The 14,777-nt window shown below is 38.0% G+C and overlaps 1 protein-coding gene across 2 annotated transcripts; it reads left to right on the top strand.

The window, feature by feature from the left end:
* Positions 1 to 9,265: 9,265 nt before the first annotated feature.
* On the top strand, positions 9,266 to 12,416 carry CSR1 (chlorsulfuron/imidazolinone resistant 1). Of its 2 annotated transcripts, none has more exons than XM_089820271.1 (2): positions 9,266 to 9,504; positions 9,992 to 12,416. In XM_089820271.1, exon 2 carries the CDS (start codon positions 10,064 to 10,066, stop codon positions 12,071 to 12,073), a length of 2,010 nt encoding a protein of 669 aa, XP_089676397.1. In that variant the 5' UTR covers positions 9,266 to 9,504; positions 9,992 to 10,063; the 3' UTR covers positions 12,074 to 12,416. The 2 variants fall into 2 exon arrangements, with proteins under 2 accessions (XP_089676397.1, XP_089676398.1); XM_089820272.1 differs by lacking the exon at positions 9,266 to 9,504 and adding an exon at positions 9,795 to 9,841.
* The last annotated feature ends 2,361 nt before the right edge of the window (positions 12,417 to 14,777 follow it).

Consider the following 14,777-nt stretch of genomic DNA (forward strand, 5'->3'; position numbering starts at 1 on the left):
CTTCACAATTGACTTCAATAATATGAATATTATCATCAAAGCCCAAAATCACACAATTTTCATAACTTTCTTCATTTAATACCAGAGGTGGGCACTGCTTAGGAACAATCCTCTTATTATTTGCTTCTTTATTGAGATGAAAGTTTGGAAGCTAATTCCAACTCAAAACAAAAGTGATGTGATTTCATCCTATGACTCAAAACATATGTGTTTTACTGATAAGAATGGTCTTTCAACAAGAATGTATGATTATTCTCAAGAGGAGTGGGTTGAAAGTTCAGGAGAAGGGGCACTGCCACAAATACATAGCACATTACAACTACATGACAACAAAGATTCAAGTGGTATGTGGTATAGTCTTCAAGGGAAAAATGTTCGAGGCTCATATATCTTTCATCACCAAACAACTGATCCGTGGCCTCATCAAGTGGTAGCTTTAGTAAGGACAGAGGAGATGAGTGAGAAAGAAACACTCATCATAGAAGTTTTTGAAAAAAGCAAAAAGGTTCATATACAATCAGGAGATTTGGCGCGAGACCCATTTTCTGTCATGTCCCCAATTTTTAGGTGACAGTTCGATTTAATTAATTTAATTAATGGTTGTCCAAGGACGACTAATTAATTATTTTAATTAAATAAATAGTTATTAAAAGATAACTTTATATTTAATAAAGTGACTTGGAAAATATTTAATAAAGTCACTTGGGGGATAAGATCAAAAATGTTCTAGAAGTCTCTGGAGAAGGTGGAGAGAAAAGAATAAATAGGCACCCCGGGGCTCCATTCGAATAAAAGCAGTTGTTTATCTCTCTTTTGATTTCAGGTTGTGATTCAATCACGGGTGCATTGTGGAACCTAGGGTTTCTACAATTGTCACAGCTGGCCATTGAGAACGATAACTCTCAATTGGTACGCAATTTTGAGGGTGTGAAATATCATCTGAATTATTGCAGATTGGAGGTGACATTCAGTCATTTCATTGGAGCGATCATCTGTGGCTTAAGGCCAACTTTAGGGTTTATGCATCACTGTTCATTTAGGAAGCAGCAAGGATAGAGTTCATCATCGTTCCACGAATTGTTGCAGAGATTGGAGAGAATTCGGGAGGAATTAACTTCAAATCAGGAATTCGATCCAGAACAACAGGACAAGAAGGTGCAATTTGTAGAAGATATTATAGGCATAAATTTATTTCACTTTGCATGAAAATTCGAGTGGCCGGATCAGATTTGATATACGAATTTCGGGCCAGGCTAGAGTGACCAGTTAATGAAGGTTTAGGAGACGAGCTCCAGTCCGCATCTGCTGTACTCACAATATATAATGGACACACTCAGTATTCAGACATTTCTCAATGACAAACCGAAGGCAAGAATAAATTTATTGGGTGTGGTTTAAATTGGATCGCACAGTCCTGACGGGTGGCGGGCTAACCATTGAATCCACATTCTTTGTGGACTGCCGAACTACACCAGAAGGCAGCATAGCCAACACTACAGTCCAGCATTCGAATGACTGGTATTGGCAACTCCGACAGCATCCACGCACATTGTCAGGGTTTCGCACGACGACAGAGACCACCGTTTTATTTAACTTCATCAGTTTCTCATACTAAACGCAGTGCCATTATAGTACGTGGTTCTCAGGATGGTTATGCAGTTTGGAAGAACTGACAGTTTCTTAGAATCTTTGCCGGCTCAGACTTGGCGAACATTCAAGGGCAGATAGCGGAGTTGATATGCATCGGGTCAGCTTTAAGACGGACGACTCCATCCATATTTAATCAAATTATGACCAGTGTTTAGTCTTGAGTCTACAGCGATAACAGAAGGACGAAGGAGGGACTTGTTGACAAGATGACCATCAGAACAAATGTCATCATCTTTGGAAGCTCATGTAACTGCAGGTTCTTGTGACTGTTCCTATTGCCAGAGTTTATCAGGTTCCTGTTTCTAGCATTCCTCAGTTGTAATTATCAGACTCAATTACTCTCCTGGATTGCCAATAAAAAATATAATATTTGCAAATGAAAGGTCTGTAAGTATTAGATGATATTATTCTGAAACATTTGCATTATTCAAACATTATACTTGCCTACATATATGGTTATATGATAAGTATTTGACGAATTGCTAAAGACAGCACGGGTTATATAAAAAGGTCATTCCAGCAGTGTTAGAGTTGTTGGCTAACTGTTTGACGAAATGTCAAACTCTTGAAGTGAATAAGGTCTTGGTGTTCAAAGGAGCAATAATCCTATCGGGGATATTTCAGTGGTATCAGAGCCTGTTTGCAAACTGTTTGACGAATTGCCACAGTACATTGTTGGGATTTAGTGACCTTTATAGCTAGGGTCATTTCAATTGACTATTTAAGCACCAAAATCTTAAAACTTCAAAGGTTTGACATTTCGTCAAACAATTAGCAACCGAGCTTTGATACCACTGAAATGACCCTAGTTATAAAGGTCACTAAATCCCAACATTGTACTGTGGCAATTCGTCAAATAGTTGGCAAACAGGCTCTGTCCTTACTGAACTGAGAACACTAAGTAATTATACTGGAGAATGATTACTCAAAGTACTTGACATGAATAAGATCAATCCTTATGCAATAGTTAATAACAGAATTCGGAAAGTGATTGAACAATGACTGTCAAAAGAATTCTCGAAATAAAAGTATACTGAAGCAAGAGATGAAACCATCGTAATTATCCATTCTCCTTGACGCACCTTAATGCAATTTCAATGACTTCATCGGCGCCAATATAATTAGCTTCACAAAATAGATCTTTGTGAAATAAAGTGAAACTTGACTTCACTGCTTTGTGAGGCTCAACAATATAAACTTATGCATGCAGGTTATGTAAGCCATGCATTTTATAAGTATATCTCTCCATATAGGGGTGCTCGGGTATCACCGCGTATGTATATTTTGATCATGGATTTCCAATTACCAGCTGGCCAACACTATGCATAAGTGGGGTAGTCTTCGCCGTGGGTACCTTGAGCCTTCATGAACACGGGAATCTGTGTCAAGTGATTCACATACCTTTGGACGTTCTAACATATTGAGTTCAACTGAATTCGACCAACTCCATCGCAATGATCCTCGACCTCCCTCATCGCAGACTTGGATATCATAACCGAACATATGCGACTCAATACCATTTGTTACGGTGGTGATGCTGGCTTTACCACAGATGAGATATCCCGTACTATAAAATGATCTTTGCAATTTGCCTTCGCTCGTCTTCAAAAAGGATCTCCAATATTTCCGAATTAACAAGTGGGCTTGTGAGATTGCGAATATTCGTGATAGCCTTCGGCTCTAGACTTTGACTTTAATAATTTACGGGATACTGGCTGATAAGAGCCAGAAGAACCATGTCAGAGAGGACGCCGTCGTATCTCTGCCTGCCAACACGAAACTCAGCACAATGTCTCGCAAAGACTCCTCGTTAAAGCCTCCTTCACTCAGTTGGAGGAATCTGGACAGCAAGTCTGGTTTGAGATCTCCTTCCTCACAGCTTCTCCTTCGAATTATGTCTCTGGCGAATTCGTGAACAACACGGACTGCCTGGGCCAGAGTCTTCTCAGATCCCACGTTGAAAGCACGCTTGAGTTTCCACTGCAAGCTGATCACAGATCGCGCTCTCTTGGAGCCCAGATAAGTCGCGACGTCCACAAGCCTTCAATCCTATGATATCTGCTAGACTTCAAGCGACGAAAGTATCTTGAGAAAAATGCCCGTCTCAGGGGACCGAAACTTGCTTGCTGGAAATAAATCGTTGCTTGTAATTTCCTTTGAAATTCGAACCTTCTTGACCTGTTGATCTAAATCGGATCCTTGTCTCTTTAAACTCTCTTCCCGACTTCCTTCCGAATTTCCTCTAATACTGCAATTAGTTAATCCCTTTCTAACTAAACCTCCAATGATCAATGAATCGCAAGATTTGGCCTTAGGCCACAGATTTGTCCCTGATGAAATGACTGCAGCGTCACCTCCAATCTGCAATAATTCGGATGATATTTCACACCCTCAAAATCGCGTACCAATTGAGAGTTATCGTTCTCAATGGCCAACTGTGACAATTGCCGAAAACCCTAGGTTTCCACAATGCACCTGTGACTGAATCACAATCTGAAAACAAAGAGAGAGATAATCAACTGCCTTTATTCGAATGGAGCCCCGAGGTGCCTATTTATTCTTTTCTCTCCACCTTCTCCAGAGACTTCTAGAACATTTTTGATCTTATCCCTCAAGTGACTTTATTAAATATTTTCCAAGTCACTTTATTAAATATAAAGTTATCTTTTAATAACTATTTATTTAATTAAAATAATTAATTAGTCGTCCTTGGACAACCATTAATTAAATTAATTAAATCGAACTGTCACCTAAAAATTGGGGACATGACATTTTCAAGTCACAACTAGTGGAAATCGATTCATCTACCATATTATGCATCTTTTGTGGAGAAGGAAGATTACATTGTGGCCTCGTCAAATTATTGATTATGTAGATGTGTAGAAGGGGAGGATGGGGCATTGTGAGTGGTTGTGGTTGAGTTCTTGAAATAGAACAAGATTTGGACATGAGATCTTCAATAGGTAGGTTCATTCCTCAACCAAGATAAGTAAATGTATAATTGTAAAAAAATATAGGGGTAAATGGGAGCACAAGTTAGTAAAATTAGCAAGAAACACATAGGCAAGAATGAAAATTTCAAAATAAGGCCCGTTGTAGCTATCAGGAGGCATACATGCTATGATGCATAGAAGGATAAGTCAAGGAATAACATATGAAAAGTTTCAATAAGCAACATTGTCTTTAGATTTTGTAAATGATTCCAGAAAAATATTTTAAATATAATTTCATTTCAGCTATTTGTCTACATTCTTATTCTAGAAATTTGAGTATGGACATTAGGTACATATTGATTCTTTACAACACAAAAATCCTCAATGCAGGCAATTTGTTCTTTGATAAAACTCTTGGACACAATTTGTTCTTCATGCAGACTGTCACACAAACAATGTATTTGCCGAGTAAATACCTAATTTGTTTACACTTTAAAGCTCATAGAGCATATTAGCAATGCAGTTTGAAATAGATTTTGGAACCCATAAGTAGTTCAAGATGAAGAGGAGAAAATGCAACAATCTATCCTAATTTGTGGCAAACCCAAACAAGGCAAATTTCTACATATAAAAATTGAACTAAAACCACTGTTCTCATTAATCTTTCAACACTAATACACATTGAGAAGAAAACAAAATGCAATAGGTATAGACATTCATACACATTGAGAAGAAAATGTAATTCAATAAGTGCAAAGAAAGCCAGATATGGAACCTAGTTGAGATGGTTGCCAACTGGTCTCAAATTCTTTGCATCTCCGTAACAATTCGTCAGCTGCAAATTTCCCTACTTCAAAACAAATAATACTATAGAATTATGAAAATGCAATGACAAACAATAAGAAACAAATAATTGGCACAAAGCAAAAAGATCCGACTTACTTTGCAAGTTTCAGAGTTCCAAACAATGTCGAGTTACAATCAATGCATGCAATGTATATTAGGAGACAGTTATGGAAAACAGTTTCAGATGTCATTGTTATCACACATATAGTTATTGAATATCGATTGTAATATATTTTATTATTTTTTTGTTAGTAGTTAGATTTCCATTAATTAAATGAATGTTGACACGGTACGCTACCCTTTAATTAAATTTGTTTAATTAAAATATTATCTGCCAATGTGAAAAATTCTGATTACGGCGATGAAAACCTAAGTAACATCTTAATATCCAATCAAAACTAGCTGAATAATAGGTTTTTATTTTTATTTTTTTAAATGATGAATTACACAAACTTGATATGTTGCATGGTTTGAGCGGGTCTCGTATGAGACTGAAGTAGCCTCTTGGCTAATAATTTATAAATAAATAGTATGGTTTGCCACTTCAATGCAAAACAAAATTACACAATTCAATGAAAAATAGAATAAAATTGAATGAAACCTAATTCCTTAATAAATTAAATAAAATATAAAAATAAAAATAAAATTTGATCATAAAACCTCATTAAAAACTTGATATAAAAAGTTCACACAGTGAAATCTAAAAGCAACATCAATAAACTAAAATAAACTAAAATAAGATTTATTTATTAAAGATCAAAATCAAAATTAAGTTCAAACAATGACTTCTTTTCTACATGACAGAACCAAAACAAGTTTGGTACAAATATATTGGTATTTTTAACAAATACATTGGTAGTTTTTACAAAGACATTTGCTTTTTTAAATAATTAAAATAATTTAAAACAAGAAATGGAATGGAAAAAAATGTTTCTACAAATGATCTTTTTAATTTTTTTTATTTTTTATTTTTGTTTTTATGTGATTGATAATTCTTTTGTAAATTTATAAGAAATATTGACCTTTGTGTATTTTTTAATTTTTTAATTTTCATTGACTAGTTGAATTACACCAGTAAAAGCCTAAACAATATTCTAACAAGTGTCACTTAGTAGCTTAGTACTTTGATTTTGTTTTTGATTAAGAAAAGCCGCAAGAGGGTGCTGGCCCGTGGTACAAACAACTCACACTAGATACTGCTAAACATAATTAACAACAACTAATGCCAAATCTAGGATCACCAAGGATTTACAATATATACTTACCTCTGTCAAAGACAAAGGTTTGAGAATGACACACCTTGGGACAAGCCTTCATACAAGATATGAAACATAACCAAAAACAAGAACCAAGGACTTGGATGAGTCCTTTAAAACTTCCAGCATACATCCAATCACAAGAAGACAAGAACCAGGAAGAATGAGGTTCTTTCATCACCATAAAAATTGAACAACTAAACAAGGCAACAACCTGCCTATCCTTTCCTCTCTGTTAGAACCAGAGATCCATAATCATCTTGGCCCCTTTCTCAGGCCAACACTTTCAAAGATCTTCTACCTCACAGTAGTCTCCTTTCCCACCTCAATAGTGAAAGGGTCCCCCATAACAAAAACAGGGGGAGAGAAGATCAAAACATCAAGGTTAGGAAGGTGGAGCCACCAACCCCCCAACCTATCACAAGTAGCAGCCTTGGAAATGTCCCCCTCAATAGGAGTCTCCAACAACTCACACCAGATCTCCACCTCAATAGGAGATAATTTCACCTCCATAGAAGCCATGCAAGAAGGAGCGGCGAAAAAATCCAAGTCCACCACCTCTATAACAACATTTTACTCATAATGAGAGGACAAAGGAGAGCCCTCCCAACAAGGAACCAAACATCAAGGTTAGGAAGGTGGAACCACTAACCCCCCAACCTATCAAAAGCAGTAGCCTTGAGAATGTCCCCCTCAATAGGAGTCTCCTCCATGACCAACAACTCACACCTGATCTCCACTTCAATAGGAGATAGCTTCACCTCCATAAAACCATGTGAGAAGGAGCGAAGATAAAAAACCAAGCCCACCACCTCTGTAACAACATTATACTCATGATGAGAAGACAATGGAGAGCCTTCCCAAAAAAGAACCAACCACCCACTAGTGGGGGAACCCAAGCTTGATTAACCAGCATAAAGGCACAAGAACATAATGCTTGAAACTAGTAGTGCCCAAGAGAGACAAGCCACATGAGCCTCCACAACCGAAGATTGCCCCATAGGTAGCAACCCATCATGACATCCAACATAGGGAGGGGGTGAGGAACCATCACAACCTAGTCTTTACCAGCATAAAAGCAAGGAGTACCATGCAGATAGCTAAACTCCCCACCAGAGCTTGGGAAGACACAGGATCCAAAAGACTTGATCCAAATAATGTCGTTCCAAGGTAAGATGAACTAGGGGGAATGAGAGCCTTGGAACAAGCTTTGAAATCCAATACCCCCACCCCTGCCCATGTTACCATCACAACCATCTACGAATCTGGGGGAAAACCTCTCTCCCCTTAGTCGTAGAAGGGCGAAGCCAACCTTCACAAAAATTAGACAACCCCCCTCAAAAGAAAGCTGTCCCTAGCAAAAGGTGACACCCTGGAGGAACCCGTCAACACTGTCACCAGTAGGAATGGTACCGAAGACCAGACCCCAATCTCTGCACATCCTTCTCAAACAATGAAGGCCACAACTAACATGAGTTCCAACCCAATGGAAAAAACTCCCAGCTGAACTGCACCACACAAGAGCAAGATGATGTGTCTGAAAAACCCTTGCCTTCAGACCAACAAATAGAGAGCATTGGGACAACAAGACAGCCGGATCCAATAGGGAAAAGTCCCCCAAAAGCTCACAAAAACAAACTCTCTCATTGCCAAGCGCCTCATCATCGTCATCATCATCGTTATCTTCTCCCTCACCAATCTCAGACACCTCTGCAACACTTGCGCACCTATAGGAAACCCTCAGTTTGAAAACTCCAGACCCGCTCCCTTTCTCGCTCATCACACTATAAGTTTTTTAATATAGTACTTTGATTTTATTTTTAATATAGTTTTAATTTAATTATATATATTTCTAATGTATTAATCATATTAAATTTTATATGTTATATATTTTTATAATTATATTTATTGTATTTTTATTGAAATTATTTGTAAATAAATTTTAAATTTTATATATTTTTTTAAACTGATAATAGGAGTAAAATATATCATTCATATTTTCAAAACCTTTTAAAACATATATAATCTTGGGAAGTTCCCATGCAGTTCCTTAAGTGCTAAGGCTAAGCATGTCTAGTGGCTCCACAAACTTCTTTCCCTCCTTTTTAAAAATATTTTATTTCTAATTTCATCTTTGTAAAATTATTATGTAAAGGTTGTCTAGCAAAAATATATGTTCACTCCACAATTATTTCCTACTCTAAGACAACACTCCCCCTTAATACTGAAACCATTCTATTTGAATTTATTTGAATTTAATTTTTAAATTCTATATGGAATATTTAAATCTAATTAAAGAAAAATATAAACCCAATTGAACATGAACTTAATTTTGACGGGCTGAATTTTCTAACTATTTGACGGCTGGACTGAATTCCAAAAGCAAATGACGGCTTGACTGGCATATAGGACACACGTTCCACTGAAAAAATTTATGGTTGGAATTTGAGCTTTATCTGAAGACCCTGCTATGCTTTGTTGGCATGCAAGAAGCCTAAATGAAATAGGTTACCACCACTTAGAGGTTGATTTGAAATGGTCACAAGCCTATTTAATACCAGTTTGAGGGCCTACCGGACCGATTTCTGATGCAACAATTGTTGTTTTAGGGCTTTTTTCAATCCTAAAACACGCTTTGCTTCTGGGTCTCTGTTGCACTTCTCCACAGACGAAGTTAGTAATAACATAACATTCATTAGTACTAACATTTCTCCGAGCTAAGGTAACTTTTCATCTTTTTCTGCTTTATTTTTTACAGTTCGATTGAAGTTGTTTCAGAGGAAATGCTGCTCAAATGAGGGATACATGATGCCATTGCAGTATGTATTTGTTTTTGCTCTCTTCATTCTTTGTTCGATTTTGAGGCATTGTAGTTTTCTTGGTTTCTTACTCTTGACTTTTGCAAGCAGCTCTGTTGATTTTCGCCATTTTTGCTCCAACGTCTTCAATACCCATCATTCAATCATGATGCTATTTTGCTATTTTTAAATTTAACTATTCTTGTGCTTAATGCCTATATTCTTTTGTAGTTTCCTTGGATCTTTAACTATTGGTTTTTGCAAGCTGTTTCTCAACCAAGTTATCGGTATTTTTGCCTTACGTAGATTTGGGATGATGCTCACTGGAGGAGTTGAATCCTGTCCTATCTGCCTTAAAGTTTTTTTGACTCTCTTTTTCTTTAATGCTTTCAAAATCTTGATTTGTTTATTTTTGTGGCGGCAAGGAACTTGACTCTTTAATCAGTTTTTAGGTCAGATTGTTAAATAAGTTTTTATTACCTGGTTTGATTTGTTTTGTACGTCACAGGTTATACCTAATCTAATAAGGTCGCGAACTGCACAAAACTGAGGCCTACATCGATTTGCTGCTACCGCGAGGATGAGTCTGGCTTCGGCAGCTCTGTCATCTTGTTTGGTGCCATCAGGCAGGAGTGGTTTCTCACAGAAGAATGTCGGTGTAGTACCGTTAAGTGCAGGCACAGCGCCCATAAATTTAAAGATTGTAGCTCAGGAAGGAGATCTTTCTGCGAAAAGGGGAGTTCGCCTCCAGGCTGAAAAAGCCCCGTCCTCAGCCTCAGCACCAACTGTTGAACGAGAACTGAGTAGATCTTCGGAAATTGTGCTGCCTCTGCCCGGCTCATTCATCTCACGCTATGGGGATAACGAGCCAAGGAAAGGCGCGGACATAATTGTGGAATCTCTGGAGCGAGAGGGCGTTGATCGCGTGTTTGCATACCCTGGAGGGGCATCTATGGAGATTCATCAAGCACTCACTCGATCCAAGGTCATTAAAAATGTACTCTGTCGCCACGAGCAGGGAGAAATATTTGCAGCAGAGGGCTATGCTCGATCTACAGGGAAGGTGGGTGTGTGCATTGCGACATCCGGTCCAGGAGCCACCAACTTGGTAAGTGGTCTTGCTGATGCTCTGCTTGATAGCACTCCTTTGGTTGCCATCACTGGTCAGGTGCCTCGCAGAATGATAGGTACCGATGCCTTTCAAGAGACCCCAATTGTAGAGGTCACACGCTCCATTACCAAACACAATTACCTGATCATGGATGTGGACGACATCCCTCGTGTTATAAGGGAGGCATTTTTCCTGGCAGCATCTGGGAGGCCGGGTCCAGTTTTAGTTGATATCCCAAAGGACGTTCAGCAGCAGATGGCAATTCCCAACTGGAGCACGCCTATCAAGCTTAACTCCTATATTCAAAGACTACCAAAGTCTCCACAGATTCCCCAGTTAGAGCAGATCCTGCGCTTGATATATGATTCTAGAAGGCCAGTCCTTTATGTCGGTGGAGGTTGTCTAAATGCAAGCCAAGAACTCAGAGAATTTGTCGATTACACGGGCATTCCAGTGGCTAGTACTTTGATGGGTTTGGGATCTTTTCCATCATCGGATGAGAGAAGCTTGGAGATGCTGGGAATGCATGGTACTGTTTATGCAAATTATGCAGTGGATAAAGCCGACCTGTTACTTGCTTTTGGTGTACGGTTTGATGATAGAGTGACTGGTAAATTAGAGGCATTTGCAAGCCGTGCCAGCATTGTTCACATTGACATAGATCCAGCAGAAATTGGAAAGAACAAGATACCACATGTCTCCATGTGTGCAGATGTACAACTTGCACTGCAGGGCTTAAATGATCTAATAAAAAATAGGGCAGACAGGCCGGATTTCCAGTTGTGGACTGAAGAACTAAAAGAGCAGAAGACAAAGTGGCCTATGAAGTATGAGAAATTTGAGGATGCAATTTCTCCTCAACATGCTATTCAGCTGGTTGATGAACTCACGAATGGCAATGCAATTATTGCCACTGGAGTGGGTCAGCACCAGATGTGGGCTGCCCAATGGTTCAAATATGACCGTCCTCGACAGTGGTTGACATCAGGAGGTCTTGGCGCTATGGGCTTTGGACTGCCTGCAGCATTAGGGGCTGCTGTTGGTAATCCTGGGGTGACTGTTGTTGATATAGACGGTGATGGTAGTTTTCTAATGAATGTTCAGGAATTGGCTACCATTAAAGTAGAGAATTTGCCAGTGAAAATCATGATATTGAACAATCAACACTTGGGCATGGTTGTCCAGTGGGAAGATCGTTTTTACAAAGCGAACAGAGCGCATACATACCTTGGAGATCCCTCACAGGAAACTGAGATCTTTCCAGATTTCTTAAAGATGGCAGAGTCCTGCAAGATTCCTGCAGCGCGAGTCACAAATAAAGCAGATCTAAGGGGTGCTATTTCTCAAATGCTAGAGACCCCTGGACCATACTTATTGGACGTAATCGTGCCTCATCAAGAGCATGTCTTGCCAATGATTCCTGCTGGTGGAGGTTTCAAGGATATCATTACAGAAGGTGATGGAAGAATTTCATATTAGAAAACTCTTAAATTGCTCAATGTATCATAACATCCTCACTGCATATGAGTTTAAGTCTTACTAAATTCTGTGCTTGACTCTGCTGTAGTTTTCTTATATCTGCCAGAATCTAACTTTGTTTATAAGAATGTTTAAGATATGACTTGAATGGAAACGTTTGAGATAGGGTGCAGACATTTGAGGTAGGTTTGACTTTTGAATTAGTGAAGAAGAGCTATACACTTCTCTACTTTGGGAAGCGTGCAATATATCTTAGATTTCTATAATTATGATTTCCAATGGTGGAGTCAAACATATATCTATACAATTTCTTAAGATGAAAATGCATTGTTAGCAACTTCAACCTTTGCTTGTTCAAATACATGGTATTGCAAATTTCACACTTTCCCAGGCATATAAGCCACTATCAATGGGGTCCAATTAGATCACAAGGATATAAAAATCACAGTGATGTTGCACAAGGGTATCACGTATTGGTAATGCTTAGTACAAACGGAATATGGCTGATATTGTGTTGCAAGTATAGTAGTCCTTTTGTTCGTTTTTAGTTGTAATTTGTGATCATTGTTCACCTTGAAAGTCCTCACTGTAAGCATAGACTATGTAGGGATTCTAATAAATTTTGTTTGCATTATTTTGGAAAAATATTACTGTCCTGTCTTTGGAAAAGGCCGTTTGATATTGTTAACGGATCATGAATTTGTAATTCTTAAGGGATCTCTACTTTCCCTCTTTTACATTTCTTTGAGGATACTATCTTATTGCATTTGCTTGAATGCCCGCTTTTCTAGAAGAAATAAATAATAAATATAGACACCCAGTGAAACACAATAAATCCTTTCCTGTCAATTGATTCAAAATAATATTCTGGTTGAAATCCATACATTGTTTTGAGTCTTTTTGACATCAATGCAGCTAGTCTCTGAGCAGATGAAACACCATTATCATCTTTTGAGGCAAAATTGAAAGAAAATCTAGTCAGGTATAAGGTTCCAAATCACATCAGAAATTTTAAATGTTACTGTACGGTATGAAAGTAAATAAATGAGTAAATTTCTTACTAAGGTTTCACCAACAACTATGTCTAATATTGTCTCTAGATATTCAGGATTAATAATGTTTGGGTTGTGGATGAGAAGGCAAGATCACAAACTTTTTCTTCCATGATTTCTTTCTCTTAACTGCCCAGCTGCAGAAATTGATGTTTGAAGACTTGATCTCATATCCTTGTTTCTCCAAAATCTCTAGGATAAGTTCATTGCTTTTATGTTAACTCTTTTCAGAATGTTTTTTGGCCTAAAGAATGAGCTTAGTTACATATCTCTTCAGAATTGACTTGATTGAGAATCCTATGAAGAATAATGTCCTTTGGTTAGCTGTACAAATATTTTGGTCTATTTTCCTATATCTGAAAGTTGTTAAGTGCTCCTGAGTATGATTGAGTTGCTCTTCAATGTAATCTTTCATCCTGGATGCTCTCTTGTGTCCCAGCTTTTCTTTAAGTTCTCAAGTGTGGAAATTTATTTTTCAGTGTTAAAGTTCAAAGTTCTGTAGCAGTTTTGGTTGACAACCACCCTCACAAAGGCCTTACAAAGTTAAGGTCACTTGAGAAGCATGTGACTATTTTGTTTGTGGGAAAAAATGAGACTCTATGGTTGTGAAGTCCAAGGAATCAATCTAAGACGGGGTTAAATGCCAAAGGTTGATCTGGCAAATGACACATATAATCTCAACTAACCCAAAGTTGAAGGCTGTTGTCTGGCAATCTTTCCCATTTAAACCAGTGTTCAACTTGGTGAATCTATGTCTTGAGAAAACTAGGTTGCATTATATCAAGTGAAGAATTGATTAGACTTGAGGGGGCTTCTTAGAGTAATTGGTCCAAAGAAATCCAGCAATCTGAACTCAACATTTCGCACATTTAAACCGATGGAGCTAGCTATCTTGGCTTCAATAATTGTGGCATCATTAAATGGGCCTAAGAGGGTATGTCTTATAAAAGATCTGTGTTGTTGAGATCCTTCTGTTTGCTTATTTGCTATGCACCGTGAGGAAGGTTTGAGTTTTCCCCTTGAATTTTGAATGGAAAGGCATCTCCTGTTTGTGCAATTATAATGTAATGACCTTGAACTCAAGGTTAACAGATGAGGGTGGTAAAAAGACTAATAGTAAGAAAAACAAACATGAAGCTATTGCCTGAAGGCAAAGATTGTCAAGCCACTCAAGGAGGCTCCTGCTAGAGGATGCTTTCTAAGTCAATTGCATGTTACATGATTTGTACACTAGGATCACCATTAGATATCCATCTACTGCTCCTCCACAGATCTCATTGAATGGGAAATACATGATTTGTTATCTATGTTGGTGGCAATGTGGTTCTGATATTGAAGTGGCTTGCCAAGTTTATCAATTCATCAAGGTTGCAGATTTGTGCATTGCTCACTGTGATGAGGCTATTGCCTATTATTGTTCATATTGGATCTAGTGATTATGAGATTGAGGAATATCGTCTCTTAACTATGTTCTGCCTCACTATCTATAAGCTTGTATACATCTTCTTGAAGGAATTTTGGATTGAACTGACAAAAAAATATAAGCAGGTAGTGCAATGTCTTGCCTGACAAAATAATTATTTCACCAATAAAGATATTTTCACTCTGAAGTTTGTTGAGCATTCTATCATGATTTGCCAAGTTTCTGGCTT

Source organism: Cupressus sempervirens, chromosome 3, assembly GCF_028749045.1.
Source record: "Cupressus sempervirens isolate cs-2001-9-10 chromosome 3, ASM2874904v1, whole genome shotgun sequence".
NCBI classification, from domain to species: domain Eukaryota; kingdom Viridiplantae; phylum Streptophyta; class Pinopsida; order Cupressales; family Cupressaceae; genus Cupressus; species Cupressus sempervirens.

Excerpts from the sequence above, each read along its gene's own strand:
- CSR1 (XM_089820271.1), top strand. The coding sequence starts at position 10,064 with ATGAGTCTGGCTTCGGCAGCTCTGTCATCTTGTTTGGTGCCATCAGGC.